This window comes from Budorcas taxicolor, chromosome 17 (genome assembly GCF_023091745.1).
Source record: "Budorcas taxicolor isolate Tak-1 chromosome 17, Takin1.1, whole genome shotgun sequence".
NCBI classification, from domain to species: Eukaryota; Metazoa; Chordata; class Mammalia; order Artiodactyla; family Bovidae; genus Budorcas; species Budorcas taxicolor.
In genome coordinates this window covers 3453432-3470701 of record NC_068926.1, presented here as the reverse complement: position 1 = coordinate 3470701, position 17270 = coordinate 3453432, and the positions used below count along the sequence as shown (strand labels likewise).

At 38.4% G+C, this 17270-nt stretch overlaps 1 protein-coding gene across 1 annotated transcript; it reads right to left on the bottom strand.

Annotated features, from left to right (window-relative positions):
- Nucleotides 1–4566: 4566 nt before the first annotated feature.
- On the bottom strand, nucleotides 4567–12590 carry FGA (fibrinogen alpha chain). The gene is made up of 6 exons (XM_052655090.1): nucleotides 12537–12590; nucleotides 10222–10356; nucleotides 9261–9444; nucleotides 7887–8032; nucleotides 6033–7320; nucleotides 4567–5276 (listed from the first exon to the last, which is right to left on the bottom strand). Exons 1-6 carry the CDS (start codon nucleotides 12588–12590, stop codon nucleotides 4567–4569), a joined length of 2517 nt encoding a protein of 838 aa, XP_052511050.1.
- Nucleotides 12591–17270: the final 4680 nt, after the last annotated feature.

The following is a 17270-nucleotide window of genomic DNA, read 5'->3' as shown; positions in this document are numbered from 1 at the left end:
TGGTTATCTGGGTCATGAAGATCTTTTTTGTATAGTCCTTCTGTGTATTCTTGCCACCTCTTCTTAATATCTTCTGCTTCTGTTATGTCCATACCATTTTTATCCTTTATTGTGCCCATTTTTGCATGACAGTTATCCTTAATTTTCTTGAAGAGATATTCAGTCTTTCCCATTCTGTTGTTTTACTCTATTTCTTTGCATTGATCATTGAGGAAGGCTTTCTTATCTCTCCTTGCTATTCTTTGGAACTCTGCATTCAAGTGGGTATATCCTCCTTTTTCCTGTGCCTTTACCTTCTCTTCTTTTCTTACTTGTAAGGGCTCCTCAGACAATCATTTTGATTTTTATTTTTTGCATTTCTTTTTCTTGGGATGGTCTTGATCACTGCCTCCTGTACAGTATCATCAACCTCCACCCATATTTCCTCAGATACTCTATCAGATCTAATCCTTTGAATCTACACGTCACTTTCACTCTATAATCATGAGGGATTTGATTTAGGTCATACCTGAATGGTCTAGTGGTTTTCCCTACTTTCTTCAGTTTAAGTCTGAATTTGGCATGATCTGAGCCACACTCAGCTCCTGGTCTTGGTTTTGCTGACTGTATAGAGGTTCCATCTTTGGCTGCAAAGAATATAATCAATATGGTTTCAGTATTGACCATCTGGTGATATCCATGTATAGAATTGTCTCTTGTATTGTTGGAAGAGTTGTTTTTTTTCCTATGACCAGTGCATTCTTTTGACAAAACTCTGTTAGCCCTTGACTTGTTTCATTTTGTACTCCAAGGCTAAATTTGCCTGTTACTCCAGGTATCTCTTGAATTCCTACTTTTTCATTCCAGTCCCTTATAATGAAAGAGACATCCTTTTGGGGTGTTAGTTCTAGAAGGTCTTGTAGGTCTTCATAGAACTGTTCAGCTTCTTCAGCGTTATGGGTCAGGGCATAGACTTGTATTACTGTGATATTGAATGATTTGCCTTGGAAGTGAACAGAGATCATTCTGTCATTTTTGAGATTGCACCCAAGTATTGCATTTTGGACTCTTTTGTTGCCTATGATGGCTACTCCATTTCTTCAAAGGAATTCTTGCCCAGAATAGTAAATACAATGGTCATCTGAGTTAAATTCATCCATTCCAGGCCATTTTAATTTACTGATTCCTAAAATGTCGATGTTCACTCTTCAAATGCTGAACATTCTTCAGCATTGCCCTTTTGAGGATTGGAATTAAAATTGACCTTTTCCAGTCCTGTGGCCACTGCTGAGTCTTCCATATTCGCTGGCATAAAGAATGCAGCATTTTAACAGCATCATCTTTTAGGATTTGGAATAGCTTAGCTGAAATTCCATCACCTGCACCAAGTTTGTTCATAGTGATGGTTCCTAAGACCCACTGTACTTCAGACTCCAGGATGTCTGGCTCTAGATGAGAGACCACAACATTTTGGTTATCCAGATCATTAAGACTTTTAATGTATAGTTCTTCTGTGTATTCTTGCCACATCTTCCTAATATATTTTGCTTCTTTTAGGTCCTTGCCATTTCTGCCTTCTATTGTACCCATCTTTGAATGAAATGTTCCCTTGGTATCTCTAATTTGTATAATGGAATATTACTCAACCATTAAAAATAAATAATGCCATTTGCAGCAACATGGAGGGACCCAGAGATTATCATACTAAATTAAGTAAATCAGACAGAGAAAGACAAATGTTACATGATATTGCTTATATGTGGAATCTAAAACATTGATGCAAATTAATTTATTTACAAAATAGAAATAGATTCAAAGACATAAAAAATAAACTTACTGTTATCAAAGGGGATGAGGGGAGATAGATAAACAAGAAGTTTTGGATTAACATATATATAGTAGTATATATAAAATATATATAAAACAAGATACTATTATATAGCACAGGGAACTATATTCAATATCTTTTAATAACCTATGATTGAAAATAATACAAAAATGATATATTTATTCCTTTTCATAATACATATATATGTGTATATGTATATACATATAAATCACTTTCCTGTATACCTGATACAAACACAACATTTTGTAAATTAACTGTACTTCAATTAAAAAAAAATAAAGAATGACAGTAAGGTGTGAGGTTAACTGACTGTTAAACAGCTTGAAAGAGAAAAGATTAACATGAGATAACATAAGAGCATAAAAGTGTTGCAATAATGACCATTTTGAGAGTAGAAGATGATTTAGGAGTAGACTGGATAATTGATTGAAAGGAAGCACAGAAGCTGAGGAGACTAATTTTTCTAGATTAAGAAACAGGAGGGCTAGTGAGGTCTATGACTAAAATTAGAACTAGGGTGAGGCAATAGGTTTTGATGGGAAAGTAATTAGTTAATATTAGATTAATGAGAAATATTTAACTGAATGTGTTCAGTAGTAGTTGAAAAATATAGATTAGATTAAGTTATCAACAGCTTATTGATGGTAACTGGAGCTGTAGCAATTGTCAAATTATCTAAGGAGAAAACACTTGCAGAGTGAGAAACAATGGTCTGACTATGATTGCTAACTGCTTCTCCTAACCTCTATCCTCCCTGTCTTCCTAATTTTAATCGGGATAGTTTTGTACCCCAGCAGACAAGCAAGGCATCTTGATCCTTCTGGCAGCTTGGCCTGTCTTTGTGACTTATGCGACATAGTGGATATGCTCCATGGGACATCCTGGAGAGTTCCTTAAAAGAGACAAGCTACCTCTTTCTCCTCTGTCTCTCCTCTTCCAGACTGCCCAAGACAAAATATTTGGGCCATGAGGTAAACTTGAGGGTGAAAGTTATCTATTAGGATGATGGCTTCCTCAGGATTTCATGGGGGCATATTTCTGTAGAGGTTTCTGTCTTATTTAAGCCACATGTGTCAAACCTAATTCCAACTGATAAAAATGAGTACTAAAGTTGTTGCAATGAAAAACTCCTACATTTAATGAGTGATCTGAGCAGGAACTGCAAATTACAGACTGAGAGAGGTAAGACAGGAGGGTGTGGAATACCAGAAAGCAAGAGAGAAATACAGCTTAAAGAGGCCACAGTCAAAGTCACTTTGATTTGGGGATCAATTCTGTCCCTAATAGTGTGCTATTCTGGAAAATAAAATATTTCTACTTCCAACTCAAATTGTGTGTAGGCAGATGTGTGGGTAGATTATATCTAAGGAGGTAGACTTAGAAATAATATGACACACTAATGTCTGAAATAAATGAAAATCTTTTTAAATTCTGAAGAAGCTCTTAGCCATCTATATAAAGATTCGGAGGGGGTCACTTATTTGTAGCAAGGATTTTCAGCAGCACATAAGGAAATGCAAGAATATTGGACCATTATATGTGACTCATTTGCAAGCTGTTTTGCTTACCTTTTTTCCACTTCCCCAGGCACCACCCAGAGCCCTTTCCTTTTTCCTACCCCTCCTCCCTCCCTCCTTCTTCTCCCTCTCTCCCTCCCGTCCTTCTCTCCCCTCATCCCTTCCTAGGAGAAAGGATGCATTTTCATTGGGATGGAAACTTTATGCAAGTGAGAGCAATGTACTGGGATCCCAATATGCTTGTGATATTTTAATACATGTTCAAGGTTAAGTGGCAAGTGGTTCTCACTAGAAGAAAATGTGAGTTAAAAATTGGGGCCAGGAGCCAAGGCCACCAAAGATGCAACTTAGATCAAATAAAATACTGACCAATGTAAATAGATTGAATGTATGACTATATTTATATAGATCATATTGAGGTGGTTTCAAAAATTGTCTTACTTTAATAAGTAATACATCACAGAACATACTTTATGATTGGTGAAAAATGAAGTGAAATGAAAACTGTGGGGATTTTTTATTAAGGTGTTAAGTTCAATGTGTTTGGACTACTTGTAAATATTTAAAAGATTTTAAATGCTTTTTTCCATGTATTTTCTGAAAGAAATTGGTTAGACTCTGGGGAAAAATTTTAAGGTGCATTAAGGTCTTCATTGGAAGTCTTCAAAAGTAGATAGGTTTCTATTTCTATTAGGAAAGAATGTTCCTTCTGCCTTGCTGGATTTGCTTGCCAACAGAGGAGATTAATGTACATAGTAATTTGTAAATTCCTAAACAAAGGCCAGCCATTGTTCAGTCCAGTGACTTGCAACTTAAGATATTGGTTTAAAATGATTCAAGTAGAATAGATGAAGCTACTTTTTGCTTTACAATGACCCTATGACTTTGGGTGGTATGAAATGGAGACATTCTCAAAACTACACCCTTAAGTGTTGCATAGAGGACCTTCCACCTCACTTCCTCTTACTGATGTGCTGTGTGTCCCTTGGTGCATTTTAATACAAATTTTAAAGCCCATGGAACTATTTTAAAGATTAAAAACTCATATAGCTTTATTTTATAAACACTACTATGTCTCAGTTACATTTAGCTACAGTACAAAGAATAATAAAATAGCACCTGAGAATTTTTAGTAGGCTGTAAAGAATCTCAACTCCTTTCTCTTCCTTAATTTTTTCTCTTCTTTACTAAATAGAGTCCTCTCACTTCCACTCCTTCAGCCTATTGTGTCACAAGGGGCCGGATTTTCATACGAACAACCCTGAGAGAATAATCTGCACCTCTGAAGGGGACCCAGACCACACCATTCTCAATCTCATAGGGACTGTTGTCCCTGGGGTCATAGGAGCCGCCAGGATAGTAGATGCCATTGAGATTGGCTGCCTGGCAGTTGTTGTACCACCAGCCTCCTCCGTAGACTTCAGCGCAGTTGTCTTCCCACTTGTCTGCATCCCTGTCGAAGGTGCTGAACCGCATGCCAGTGTGAGAAGTGTACTCTGTCCCTTCCTCCACAGAACCCTCAATCAGAGCATCACCTGCTGTGCCCTTGTAAGAGGAGACCTCCAGGGCATAGTCCTCTGCCTCAGAGCCTACTCTCAAGTGATATTCTGCATAAGCCCCTTTCCCAGCCCAGTCTTCTAATTCAACCCTAAGGATGGAGCCCCTCAGGGTTAGTAAGTGGAGGTATTCATTGCCTAGCCAGAATTCTCCTTCTCCCTTGTCATTTAGGCTGCCGAAACCTCTCTTGTAGTCTTGCCAGGTTCGGTTAAAATTCAGTGATCCATCCATTCTTTGCTGGATCAAAAGCCATCCTCCCAAACCGGTCTCTTGATCGCAATAAACAGAAAAAATTTTACTGGATCCTGGTAGCTTGATACTGAAAATGCCACTTTGGGCACCTGAAGGATGTGTTTGGAGGACATCATAACAGTCTAAAAAAAAAAAAATTAAGCTGGTTGGAAGAAATTTCTCTCATTTAACTTTACAAAGTTAAATGGCCTAGATTAAATGAAAATAACTGGCTTCCTTTCCCTCCCTTCCTTCCATTCTTCCTTCTCTTTATACAGAAAGGATGTGCTTACACAGGGATGGAACTTATGCAAGTCAATAGCATTTATATGTACAAATTGCAAGGGGGCTTTTTCTCAATGAATTTGTAATTTCACTTCCACATACTGATTAATGGCAAGTAATCAGCAAAGGTATCTTTAGCATTTAGTACTAACATCACTTATTTTTAACCTGACCTCAATGTCACCTGAGCCATACGCTAAAAATATGACTAATGTTAGTGACAATTTCCAACAGCACACATTCTGAGTGGTAAAAGAATTTGAATAAACAAATTTAAAATTGAGTTCGAGGGATTAATTAATTAATTCATATAACATGTATTTATTGAATGCTGACTCCACACTGTTAGGCATTTGGGAATACAGAAATGAACATGATGGACAAAGTCCCTGCCCCCATGGAACTTACAGTCTAGCACGGGCGTGCGCGCACGCGCCCGCACACACACACACACACACACACACACACACACACACACAAAACCATGTAATTTCAATTAAGCAGGAAAGAGGACTAAGAAAGAAGTAAAAGGTGCTATGGGAGACACGTGGCAGGAGTAATCAACTTAGTCTAGGGGGTCAGGGAAGGCTCCCCCAAAGGAGAAGTGTGGATACCTCTGGCAGGACGAGCTTTAGCGTGGCCTGTCTTGGTGGCATGTGCTCCTTTAATGCCAAGATCCTCTATGCTTTCGGCCTCATCTGCCATTTTAAAGTTCTTGCTTTCAAGCGCAGAGCCACCTCTGCTGATAGTTGTGCTACTGCTTAGAAACTGTTTGCTGTGAGCTGAAGTTTTACTACCGGAAGAGCCAATTTCCCTTAAGGCTGGAACATCGGATTCTAAGCGTGTCTTACCGTCAAACTCGTGTAACTGATGGGTGAAGAAACCATCACTGTTTCTATGAAAGAAATCCTCTAGGTTACCCCTCGTAGAAAAAGTATGGTCCCAGTCAAAGTCTGCGTCACCACAGTCAGAACCATCTTCAGACTTTACCACTTCTTTGGTCGTTTCTGTGTGACCTTCGGCATTTGTGACAGTCTTTGTAATGACTTTAGAGCATGAACGACGCGTGGTAGTTGCGTGACCAGAGGTGACCTTCTCATTACCAATCAGAAGCTCTTTTTCTCCTTTAGCACTGACAAGTTTACCTGTGTGGAACTCTTTCTTTGTCCCTGAACTTACACTTCCTTCCTCTCTAAAGGTGCCCCAGTCTGGACTGGAAGGCCTAATGTTCCCCCCATGACCTGAGCTATCTGGCCTAAAACTTGAAGATCCAGAGCTTCCAGTATTCCGAATGCCAGCACTTCCGGGCTCGGGGCTGCCGGTGTTCCAGGTGCCAGCACTTCCGGGCTCGGGGCGGCCGGTGTTCCAGGTGCCAGCACTTCCGGGCTCGGGGCGGCCGGTGTTCCAGGTGCCAGCACTTCCGGGCTCGGGGCGGCCGGTGTTCCAGGTGCCAGCACTTCCGGGCTCAGGGTGGCCGGGGCTCCAAGTGCCACTACTTCCAGGTCCGTAGCTCCCAGGGTTCACATTTCCAATACTACTGGTTCCAGGCTTCCTGGGACTTTCTGGTGCTAATCCTGTTCTGTGAGATACAGAGTCTCCTCTGGCATGTCCATCGCCACCGAAATTTTCCAACACCATTTTCATCTGCTGCATTTCCAGCAGTGCCTTCCATTCTGGAGGGGCCTCTCGAAGCCGGCTCTTTAGCTCTCTGGGTACAGGGCCTGTAATTGCACTCATTTTTATCAGTGCTAAGTATTGAGTGTCTCTAGAGGGAAGTAAGTTTATGGCAATAACCTGTTCAAGTTGCTTCTGCTGAGTTTTATAGTCCTCCAGATCGACCTTATGTTCTAAAGCCCTACTGCACGACCCTTTGCAAGATCGGATCTTAATATCAATGTCCACCTAGAGAGAGGGGGGAAAGATAAAAAAAGAGGTACCTGTAAATAAACTGTCTGCTGAGTTCTTAGTAATTAACTTACTTTTTGGAAACCGGTTTCACTTGTTTGACTTGGAGACCTACCCGCCATCCTCAGTGGAAGAGAACTTGGGTATTGTAAGGCTGGCCAGGACAAACAATAGGAACTATCTGGATTTATCTTAGAATAGATCTAGAGGAAAGTGCTATTCCCTCCAAAGGAAACATTCATGATGTGATCCTCTGTGAGACTGAAGCTGAAGACTCAGAGACATGGTGATGTCAGGGACGAGCAGGGCTTGGAATAAGACAAGCAAAGGCTGAATATTTGGTTTTGAAATTACCATTTTACATGCCCTTGAAAATTTTACTTAATAGCACTGAGCTTGTTTTTTCATCTGTAGAGAGGATCCATAATACCTACTTTGTAGGTAGATAATAGCTATAACACATTGCTCTACGTAAAGTAGGCATTTAATGAATGACGATTGCCTTCCTTTCCTTGCTACTCAAAAACAAGGAAATCTGAAGTCAGAGCCACAGAGTTACTCACCTCCAATCGTTTCATATCTACCAGTTGATTCTTGACATTTTTCTGCAGAAGGTTGATATGTTGTACTTGCTCTATGACTTTGCGCCTTAGGATCTCAATTCTGCTTCTCAGATCTTCTGATACTTGGTTAAATGTATTATCATTGTCTGAAATGGAAAATATGGATACTGAAGTAGCTGCCGAGTGATTTGCTTGTGTTAGTCAGAAAAAGAAGGCAATTTGCTTATGGATATTCCCCGTTTTACTTCTATAATAGTTTCTACTCTAAACATTTAATTTGTGATTTTCAAATCTATTAGGTGTTTGATATTTGGGCAATATCCTGTAGTCATACATGAATATTAATTTACAGTCTGGTAAAGCGTCTGTCTACAATGCGGGAGACCTGGGTTCAATCCCTGGGTTGGGAAGATCCCCTGGAGAAGGAAACAGCAATCCACTCCAGTACTATTGCCTGAAAAATCCCATGGACAGAGGAGCCTGGAAGGTACAGTCCATGGGGTCATAAAGAGTCGGACACGACTGAGTGACTTCACTTCCCTCACTTCAAATAAATCTCTGAAAGTTTAAAAGTATAATTGAGATAAAATAATGTTTAATCACATTCCAATTATTTCATTATATCCTTAATCAAGGAACTTGAATATATTCTTGGATTTTCTTACTGGAAAGGTTTTATTCCCAGCTATAGGTTTGAAATTGTTTGTAAACTTTCTTTTTTTAATAAGTCAGCAGGATCATTCACTTGCCAGTTGCTCTTGCACCATAAAATTAATTAGTTGAGTCTCCCAATGATATAAAGAGTGAAGGCAAGGTTTCATGAGCTGCAGTCTCTTACTAAACTTGCTGCCCATGCCCAGAGCAAGTCTGGTTTCCTGGTCCTAATGAGACTTAGTGCTAGGCCTGGGGGAAAGAGACAACATGACTCCATATTTTTAAAACAGCAAAACACTTCCTAAGAAGCTCCGTGGAGTCTGAATTGCACTCCCAGCCCCACCACATGAGAGCTTTGTGCCTTTGGGCAAGTCCCTTGACCTCTCAGTACCTTTCTTTGTAAGGCAGAAACAGAAATATCTACTCAAAATGTTGGGCTCGTCTTCTTTGCAGAATATACTCTTAAAAAAGAACACACTTAAATTCTATTCTTCAGTCCAAAATTCTGACTGACTTTGTGACCTAAAATAATGCTAAACTATCTTGTTTTACATGATAAAAATGACTAAAACAAGGCCTCTCCTTAAAATTCAGGGATATCATAAAGATAGTGTTTCTACTTAAAGTATCCTGGAACAAAATCACAGTTGTTACAGGAAGACATCCTATCTATTTCTGATTTTTGTTGTTTTTGTTGTATGCACTAACGGTAATACTTACTGTTAGCTTTGGCAAAATCCCCTCTCAAAATTTCCACTATGTTCTTGGTCAATGTATTAGAGTCCTTATTGTTCTTCTGATAATTAAATAGTGAATCTCTTAGTTTATTTATTCTGCTTGTAAAATCTTGATTGACTTCATCAATCAACCCTTTCATCCTGCAGCCAGAAGGGCATTTTTCACCCTGGAAACAAGGAGGAAAAATTAAGAGTCTGTCTCTCAGAAATGGACTTATGGGTGCCAAGGGGGAGGGAGGGTGGAGGAGGGATGGATTGGGAGTCTAGGATTAGCAGATGTAAATTAGTATATGCAAGATGGATAAACAGCAAAGCCCTACTGTATAGCACTAGGGACTATAGTCAATATCCTGTGATAAATCATAATGGAAAAGGGTGTGACAAAGAATACACATATGTATTACTAAGTCACTTTGCTATATAATAGAAATTAAAATAATATTGTAAATCAACTACACTTCAGTAAATTTTTAAAAATTAATAAAATAGTCTGTCTCTCAGAGCCAGTAAAATTTTGCAGGTTTCTGTGAGCCCCCACTGTTCTCCTCTTCAGATCATTTCTTGACCTAAAAGTACTTTCAGAGGGCTAGTCAGAGACCAGGGTCCGCTTAACCATAGATTAGGACCCATGAAATCTGGATGCCCTGATACTCAGGTTCCTAGTACCTGTCTGAACATGCAACTAAAATCCAATCTGTTAATCCCACCAATGACCCAGAGTCTGGGAGGTAATTTAAGCAGTGCTCTCAGGACTAGGTTCTTTTCTCCTTGTCTTCTTTTATTTGCTATGTAGGTTAATTAGGTTATTTCCTACTGGACAAGTTTTCAGTGACCTGAAGTGGCAGCTTACATGCACTGCCAGCAGGCCAGGAAGGACTGTCCTGATTCAATCCATGTACCCAGGAAAGGACTCTCCTGCCCCAGTCCCCGTGCCCCTGGCTCACCCAGTCTTCATCAGCACAGAAGGGCCAGCCTGTCTCTTTGCAGATAGATTGCTGTTTTTCCACAAGTCTTGGGCCACGCACCCCTCCTCCTTCAGCTAAAAATTCACCACCGACAGGATCACTATCATCTGCTGTCTTTAACGATAACACACACAAAAAAGAGAGGTGATCTTTAAGCAGATAAAGAGGAGACACTGGCATGCCTATAAATCCTGACCAAGGGATCCAAGGGGCTCTATAAGCTTCAGTTTTCTTATCTTTTGGATGAAAATCCTTAAGGCCCATTTTGTGCAGTTGTGAGGTTAAAGGAGATTAGTGTATAAACCTTAACTATGTTTGACGCTAATCAAGCGTTTAGTAAATGTTAGGAGTTTTAAAGGATCTGTTATTAAAGAAAAATTATTTGAATCAACAAACAGTTAAAATTTACATTTTTATTCATATCTGAAGATAGAAAAATAATGGAGAAACTCAAGAGTTCTCTCTCCTCTAACTCCTGTTTTAATAGGAAAAAACCTACACTTCAGGTCTGTGTCTCCTTCAAATATCTACAATGACCTTATGGGTCCAAAATTTAAACAACCATATACTGAGGACACATATGTGGCCAATTCAGATTCAGAAATGCTTTTAGGGTTACTCACATAATAATTTCTTTTATTTGAAATGAAAAGTATACTGAAAGAAAAGAAAAAAAAGGTCCAAGATTGACAACTTTTTTTGAACATCTTATAATTGGAAATAAAAATTTAAAAAAATTTTCTATTGGTATCAATGAGTGAAATAGGATATATAAATATTCTTCCAACAAGGTGGTATAACTTAATACATCAATGTTGATTTTAGGTTTTAACTATTTTTATTTTGTACCACCAACTTGCAGGGAGTTTTCCGACTATCTTAATCTCAGTAGTTTATTTTTGTTATCATTTAATTTATTTATTTTCTCTGTGCTGGCTTTTCTCTAGTTTTGGGAATCCTCTCCACTTACGGTGTGCGTGCTCGTGGGTTCTCTTGTTGTGGAGCACAGACTCTAGGGCTTTCGGGCTGCAGTAGTTGCCGTTCCCAGGCTTTAGAGCACAGGCTCAATAGCTCTGGAGCATGGGCTTAGTTGCTCTGCGGCATGTGGGATCTTCCCAGACTAGGGATTGAACCTGCATTTCTTGCATCTCCTGCAATGGCAGGTGGATTCTTCACCACTGAGCCACTAGGAAAGCCCTCAGTTGTTTATTTTTATAATTAAGTTAGTATTTTCTGTCTCATTAAAAAAAAACAAACCAATAATAGTAATGTGAATTCAAGCAATCAAGAGCAATTTATTTAAAGGAACAAGTACAATCTTTTTGTTTTAAAAAATAAAATTATAAATTTAGATGTACTTTGGAATAAAATGACAAGATAATAAAAACAGGTAAAAATTAAATATTTATGCCAATAGTGGAGAAATAAATGAAATTTATGCATTATGCAAAATATAACTTTAGCAAGTGATGTTAGTCTTATTTCCTAAAAAAATGGCTATTTGTTGCTTACTGTATGGGAGAAAATTATGTTATAAATACTCTTTAGTTTCTTCTACTCTGGTAGGGCTTATAAGTAGTAAAGAGAAAGAAATAAACCAGGATAGTTCACAGCCTGGAAGTAACTGAATTTTTAGAACAGATTTATGATGTTTTCATAAGATTAATGTGTTTCAAAAGTATTGTTGAATGAAGTTTCTCTTCTTTTGTGTAGATCCTTGTAGTCAAACTTTAGGAATTATTGCAATATTTGTGATTATCTTAAAAGCATACAATTTCTTCCAAAAGCATATTGCTTTATCAATTAATCTCTTCTGACTTTACTGTGTAATTTGTTTTAAAAAATAGCTAATTTTCTTTTGTCTTAAACACAAAACAAACTTTTAGAAAAGCTACATTAAATCATTGCTCTGCATGTTATGGGCAAATATAAATTAATAATTAGGTTAAAAATTCTTATAAGAATGTTCTGTTAGCTAGCAATCCCAAGGCTTTACAGCAACAAAGATAGCAAAGATTTCTTCTCTTTAAAACAAACAAACAATACAAAACCAAGGTACAGGTGCAGAAGCTTCCCCTGTGAATTTATACACTTGGGTCCAGCTAAGTCTCTCTCTTAGGATCATATTCCCTGTATTCTTGAGATGTCAGTCCTATCTGGGAACTTGCCTCCACAGGCTACAGTTTATGAAGCCAGCAGTGTGTGATGACATACACATAGCTGACTCAGACCTGCAAGCTCTTTGTAGAATAAACACCAGGGAGAAAGGAAAAAGGAAATAGAGAAGGCCATACCTGAATTGCACCCACCAAACTCAGGACCAGGCAGAGGTCCCTCACGGAAAACATCTCTGCCGTGGGTAGGTCTGACTCAAGAGGAGCACCCAGCTGAAAGAAAGGAAGACTGCCTCCTCTTCCAGTCCCCATCCCATTTAAATCTGCAGGAGGTCTGATTAATCATTATCTTTGTCCCATTGAGACAGTCAACATGCACCCTGCATCCCTCGCTCCTTCTGTAAGGTTGTTGTCCTAGAATTTCTTGCTCAATTCCCCAAGCTTGTTTGCTTCTGATAAGCTATTGCAAAGGTAGCCCAGTTCATGGAAAATTCCACATTCCAGGAACACGGACGGTGACTTTGGAAATGCAAGGGGGAACATGGGAGGACCTACTATTGGAGTACTTGAAAGAATACAGAGGGTGGCAGAGGCAGGCTAGCCATAGCCCAACAGGAGGTAGAGATTTGACAACTGAGGTTTCAGTTTACATAGGAATAATGGTTGGTGGATCTGACTTTTGACTGACTATGACGATGAACTGATCCTGAAGGGCTTCAGTAAGCTTACTGTGAGCAGAGATGACTTCCCTTTATCCAGAATGGTTAGGACAGGCAGCCCCTGAAGCCAAATATCCTAGATTCATAATCCCAGCTACACCATTTCCCAGCTCTGCTTTTGGACAAAGTACTCTACTTCTTTATGCCTCAGATTCCTCCTAGTGATAACTTACCACACATTTTTATGAAGAATAAATAAGTTAATCTTTGTAAAGCCCTCAGATTGCCACATAGTAAGTACTCAGTAGTAAGTGTGAACAATTATTGGAAAACATAAAATGCCATGAAACTATTATTTCTTTTCAGTTTCTGTAACTTTGGACCTGCTAATTTATTTCCCTGCTCTTTATCGAATTTTCTTTTCTAAGGAGTTACCAGATTTAGCAAATAAAAGACGAGGATGCCCAGTTAAATTTGAATGTCAGATAAACAGCAAATATATTTTAGTGTAAGTGTGTCCCATTCAGTATTTGGACATAGACTAAAAATTTATTGTTGTTGTTTATTTGAAATATATATTTAACTGGGCATCCTATGATATGTCTGCCAACCCTACCTTGTCTCAAATGCTGCTTCCTATATGAAGCCAATCCTGATCGTAGTATAATAACCAAAAATTATTGAGTGTTTACTACATGCTGGGCACTTTGTTGGACACTTTACATAGTACCTGATTTCATGCCTCCCGTTGAAATCAGCCTCTTATTTTTTCATACTTCCTAGACCATGTACCACTCATAATATTTAGTACTACAGGAACATTATCCATCTCATCCATTAAATCATAAACTGGAGAACTGACATATTTTATTGATCTTTATATTTTCCCCAAAAGGTATGAGACTTCACCAAACAAGAAAGTATACATGAACTCCACTGTTGTGAAACTGACCACTGTCTCTTCAGGCTCTGTGGGTGTGTGAAGCCTGGTGTGATTGTGTGAGAGTCCTGGTACAAGGCAGAGCCCTCCCACACCACCTGCTCCATGGAAGCTTCTTTGTCTGACCAGGCTCACTGCTGATGTGGCTTTCTCGGGTTTCTAGAGGCAGCCGCAGATCTCAGAGAGAGCCCTGGAGCCTTATCTGGATTCCGGAGGGCAATGATTCCATGGAAAACTGGGTGACACTTGTCTACAGTGGTTGAACTAGCAAAATGCCAGGAATATGTAGGACCCAAGACTGACTTCCCTAGATGTTTTCCTCTGCCCAAAGTGTCTTTCTTGGAGGTGAGCATGGAATATGGAAAAAGTTCCCAGAGAGTGATCTGGTGAACTTCAGATGACTTGGTTAGACAGAATCTGATTGAAAGTAAACTAAAAGAAATCAGTTTGGCTGAATGCCAGCACTCTGGTGCCATGTCCAGCCATTTCCAAGCAGCACCTGGGGCACCCTCGTTGCTATTCCATGGCTCCTTCAGGTGTCTGCACGTCTCACTCCCTTGCTTCATCTAGGACTCTGCTCAGATAGCACCTTTTTGGAGAGGCCTCTTTTGATCACCCTACCTAAAGGGCAGCCACCCTCACATGCTTTTATTTTTAACCTGAGTTGGCTTTCATTCATTTTCTTTTATCACTACTGGACAGTATAGATGGGAAAGTCGTTTATTTTTTGTCTCTTCCACACTATGTTCCTGAAGCTGAGGCACACTGCCTACTACAATGCCAGGCATAGAAAAAGTACTATTAAGTATAAATAGAAAGTTCCTGTGTTATCTCTCCAGTACCAGAGTTCCCTAACCAAGCACTTCTGGGGGACTCTTCAGCCTGGCACTGTGAAAATGAACACCAGGCTAGGTTCTTTATCTCATGTGTGTGCTAAGTTTCTTTAGTCATATCTGACTCTTTGCAACCCTATGGACCCTATGCCAAGCTCCTCTGTCCATGGGATTCTTCAAGCAAGAATATTGGAATGGGTTGCTGTGCTCTCCTCCAGGGGATCTTCCCTACCCAGGGATCAAACCAGCGTCTCTTGTATTTTCTGCCTTGGCAGGTAGGTTCTTTATCAGTAGCACCACCTGGGAAGCCCTCTTTATCTCATAAACAAGGCTTGTTATCAGCCATGGAGAAGCAGGTTTTGCTTAGACAGAAAGGCATGGAGGTGAATAGGCAGTGAATTATACAAGGAATATCATTTTTTTATTGAGGTGTAGATGATGTCCAATATTATGTGTTTCAGATATACAACATATTGTTTCACAATTTTTAAAGATTATAGCCATTTACATTTATTATAAAATATTGGCTGTATTCCTATGTTGTATAATATATAGGAGTATAATTTTTTAATTAATTAACTTATTTTAATTGGAGGTTAATTACTTTACAATATTGTATTGGTTTTGCCATAAAATCATATGACAATAAGGATATCTTTACAGGAGTAAAAATGGGGAAAAAATTGAGAATTTTCCAATTTCTTAAGCCAAAACCACTCTGTATTGCATTTTCCCCACAGATTACTGTAGTCTATTTTCTTTAGCTCTGATGAGATAAATGTTTCCTTCATTAATATAATTTTCCACAAATTATAAGTATCTAAATACAGAATCCACATATATGTTATGCCATCAACACCTGGCAGGACTATAATAGTTCCTATTTGTATGATATATAATGTATGTAAAAAGAGTAGAAATTCTATAACTGTAATTATGTTTCACTTTTAAACTATATGCACACATTAAAATTTATATAGGAGGGTAAAATACATAGCCAGTCATCTAGATATTTGCCCTTGTAGAAGCATAACTTTAAAATACAAATGAAGCAAAATAAAGCAACCCTCTGCTTTCTTCTGAAAGGGGTATTTGTCCTTATTGGGGTTACATCCCAGAAAGGAGGACATCCCTCCCTTCACCAGTTTATTTCAGATGTATTAAATTCTGAGTTCCGTTCATTTATTCATTTGTTGGAGAATAATAAACGTTCACCGTGTATCTGCCATTCGCCAGTCCTGCATGCTATGTTCCTGAGATGGAAACGCAAATAATGTACAGTCTGGTACATGCAGGCCGCTTGCAGGTGGAGAACAAATAGATCCATGTGCAGCTAAGAAGGTAAACCATATAAAATTGCCGTTTCTGTAGATCAAAATGATGAATGTCTCAATTTCAGTCGGTTTAATCTGATACAAAACAATGGGAAAAATCCCATGAGGTAAGTTCAAAGTACCTTTAGAACACAGAGATTGAAATAGTGTTTCTGCATTACTTTCTGTCATATTTTTTATAAAGTATTCCTTAAAATATCAGATTTAATTCATGTCTAAAAATGAAAGTTACCTCTTAAAAAGTAGTAGTTGCATCTTTTAGCATAAAAACTTGTATGAATATGTACCTTTATTAGTCTCCTAATAACAAGAACATAATGGTACTTTGACAGGAAATATTTTGTTAAAATAATATTTAGTGCATAATTGGAAAGTAGCACAATTAATTTCTATATTTTGAAATGTCTAAATTACCAAAATATAAGAGATCCTGGCACTTATACTACTCTTTTGGCACCTCTGGCTCAGGTTTTTTGTTTTTTTGCCTCGGGTTTTGACAGCAGTGACTGATCTGTAAAGGATTTACTGGAAAAGGTTGGCAAGGCTACTTAGCTTTGTGTATCTTATTTTCTCTCCTTGTCTCCTGAATTTCAAGCAAAATTGCAAAAGCTTGTTTTTAACCAATCTGCTTACTGTGAAAGGTGAATAGATTAGTATGACGATCTATCTGAAAGTGACTAATGGGCTTTTTACTTTCAGAACTCATCAATATTCTGACTGCAGATGGTTTTCCTGAAAGTTACAGCTGTAGAAAGAAGATGAGAATTTCCTTAAATACACAGAAATGATTCTGAGCTACACTTATGAAAGTAAGGATGGAAAAAAAGAGTTTTGATCATTCCTGATTCCATCACAGTGTGTTTCTCTTTAATCTCTCTGTTTATGAAAGGAATCTACTTTGTTTTTTAAATTAAACTATCCCCAGATTAATAGCCATTTAACTGAATATGTTTCAGCATTTTTGGAATTAAATTTCATAATGTTCCAATAATAAAATAATCATTTTATTTTTTTGTCCTTATGCATGATTTTCATGGTCTTTTACTTAAGTACTTTTAATCAAGTTTCCCCTAAGTCATTGTGTGTGTGTGTGTGCTGTGTATATATGTATGCTTGAGGAGTGTGTGTGAGAGAGAGAGGTAAAAGTG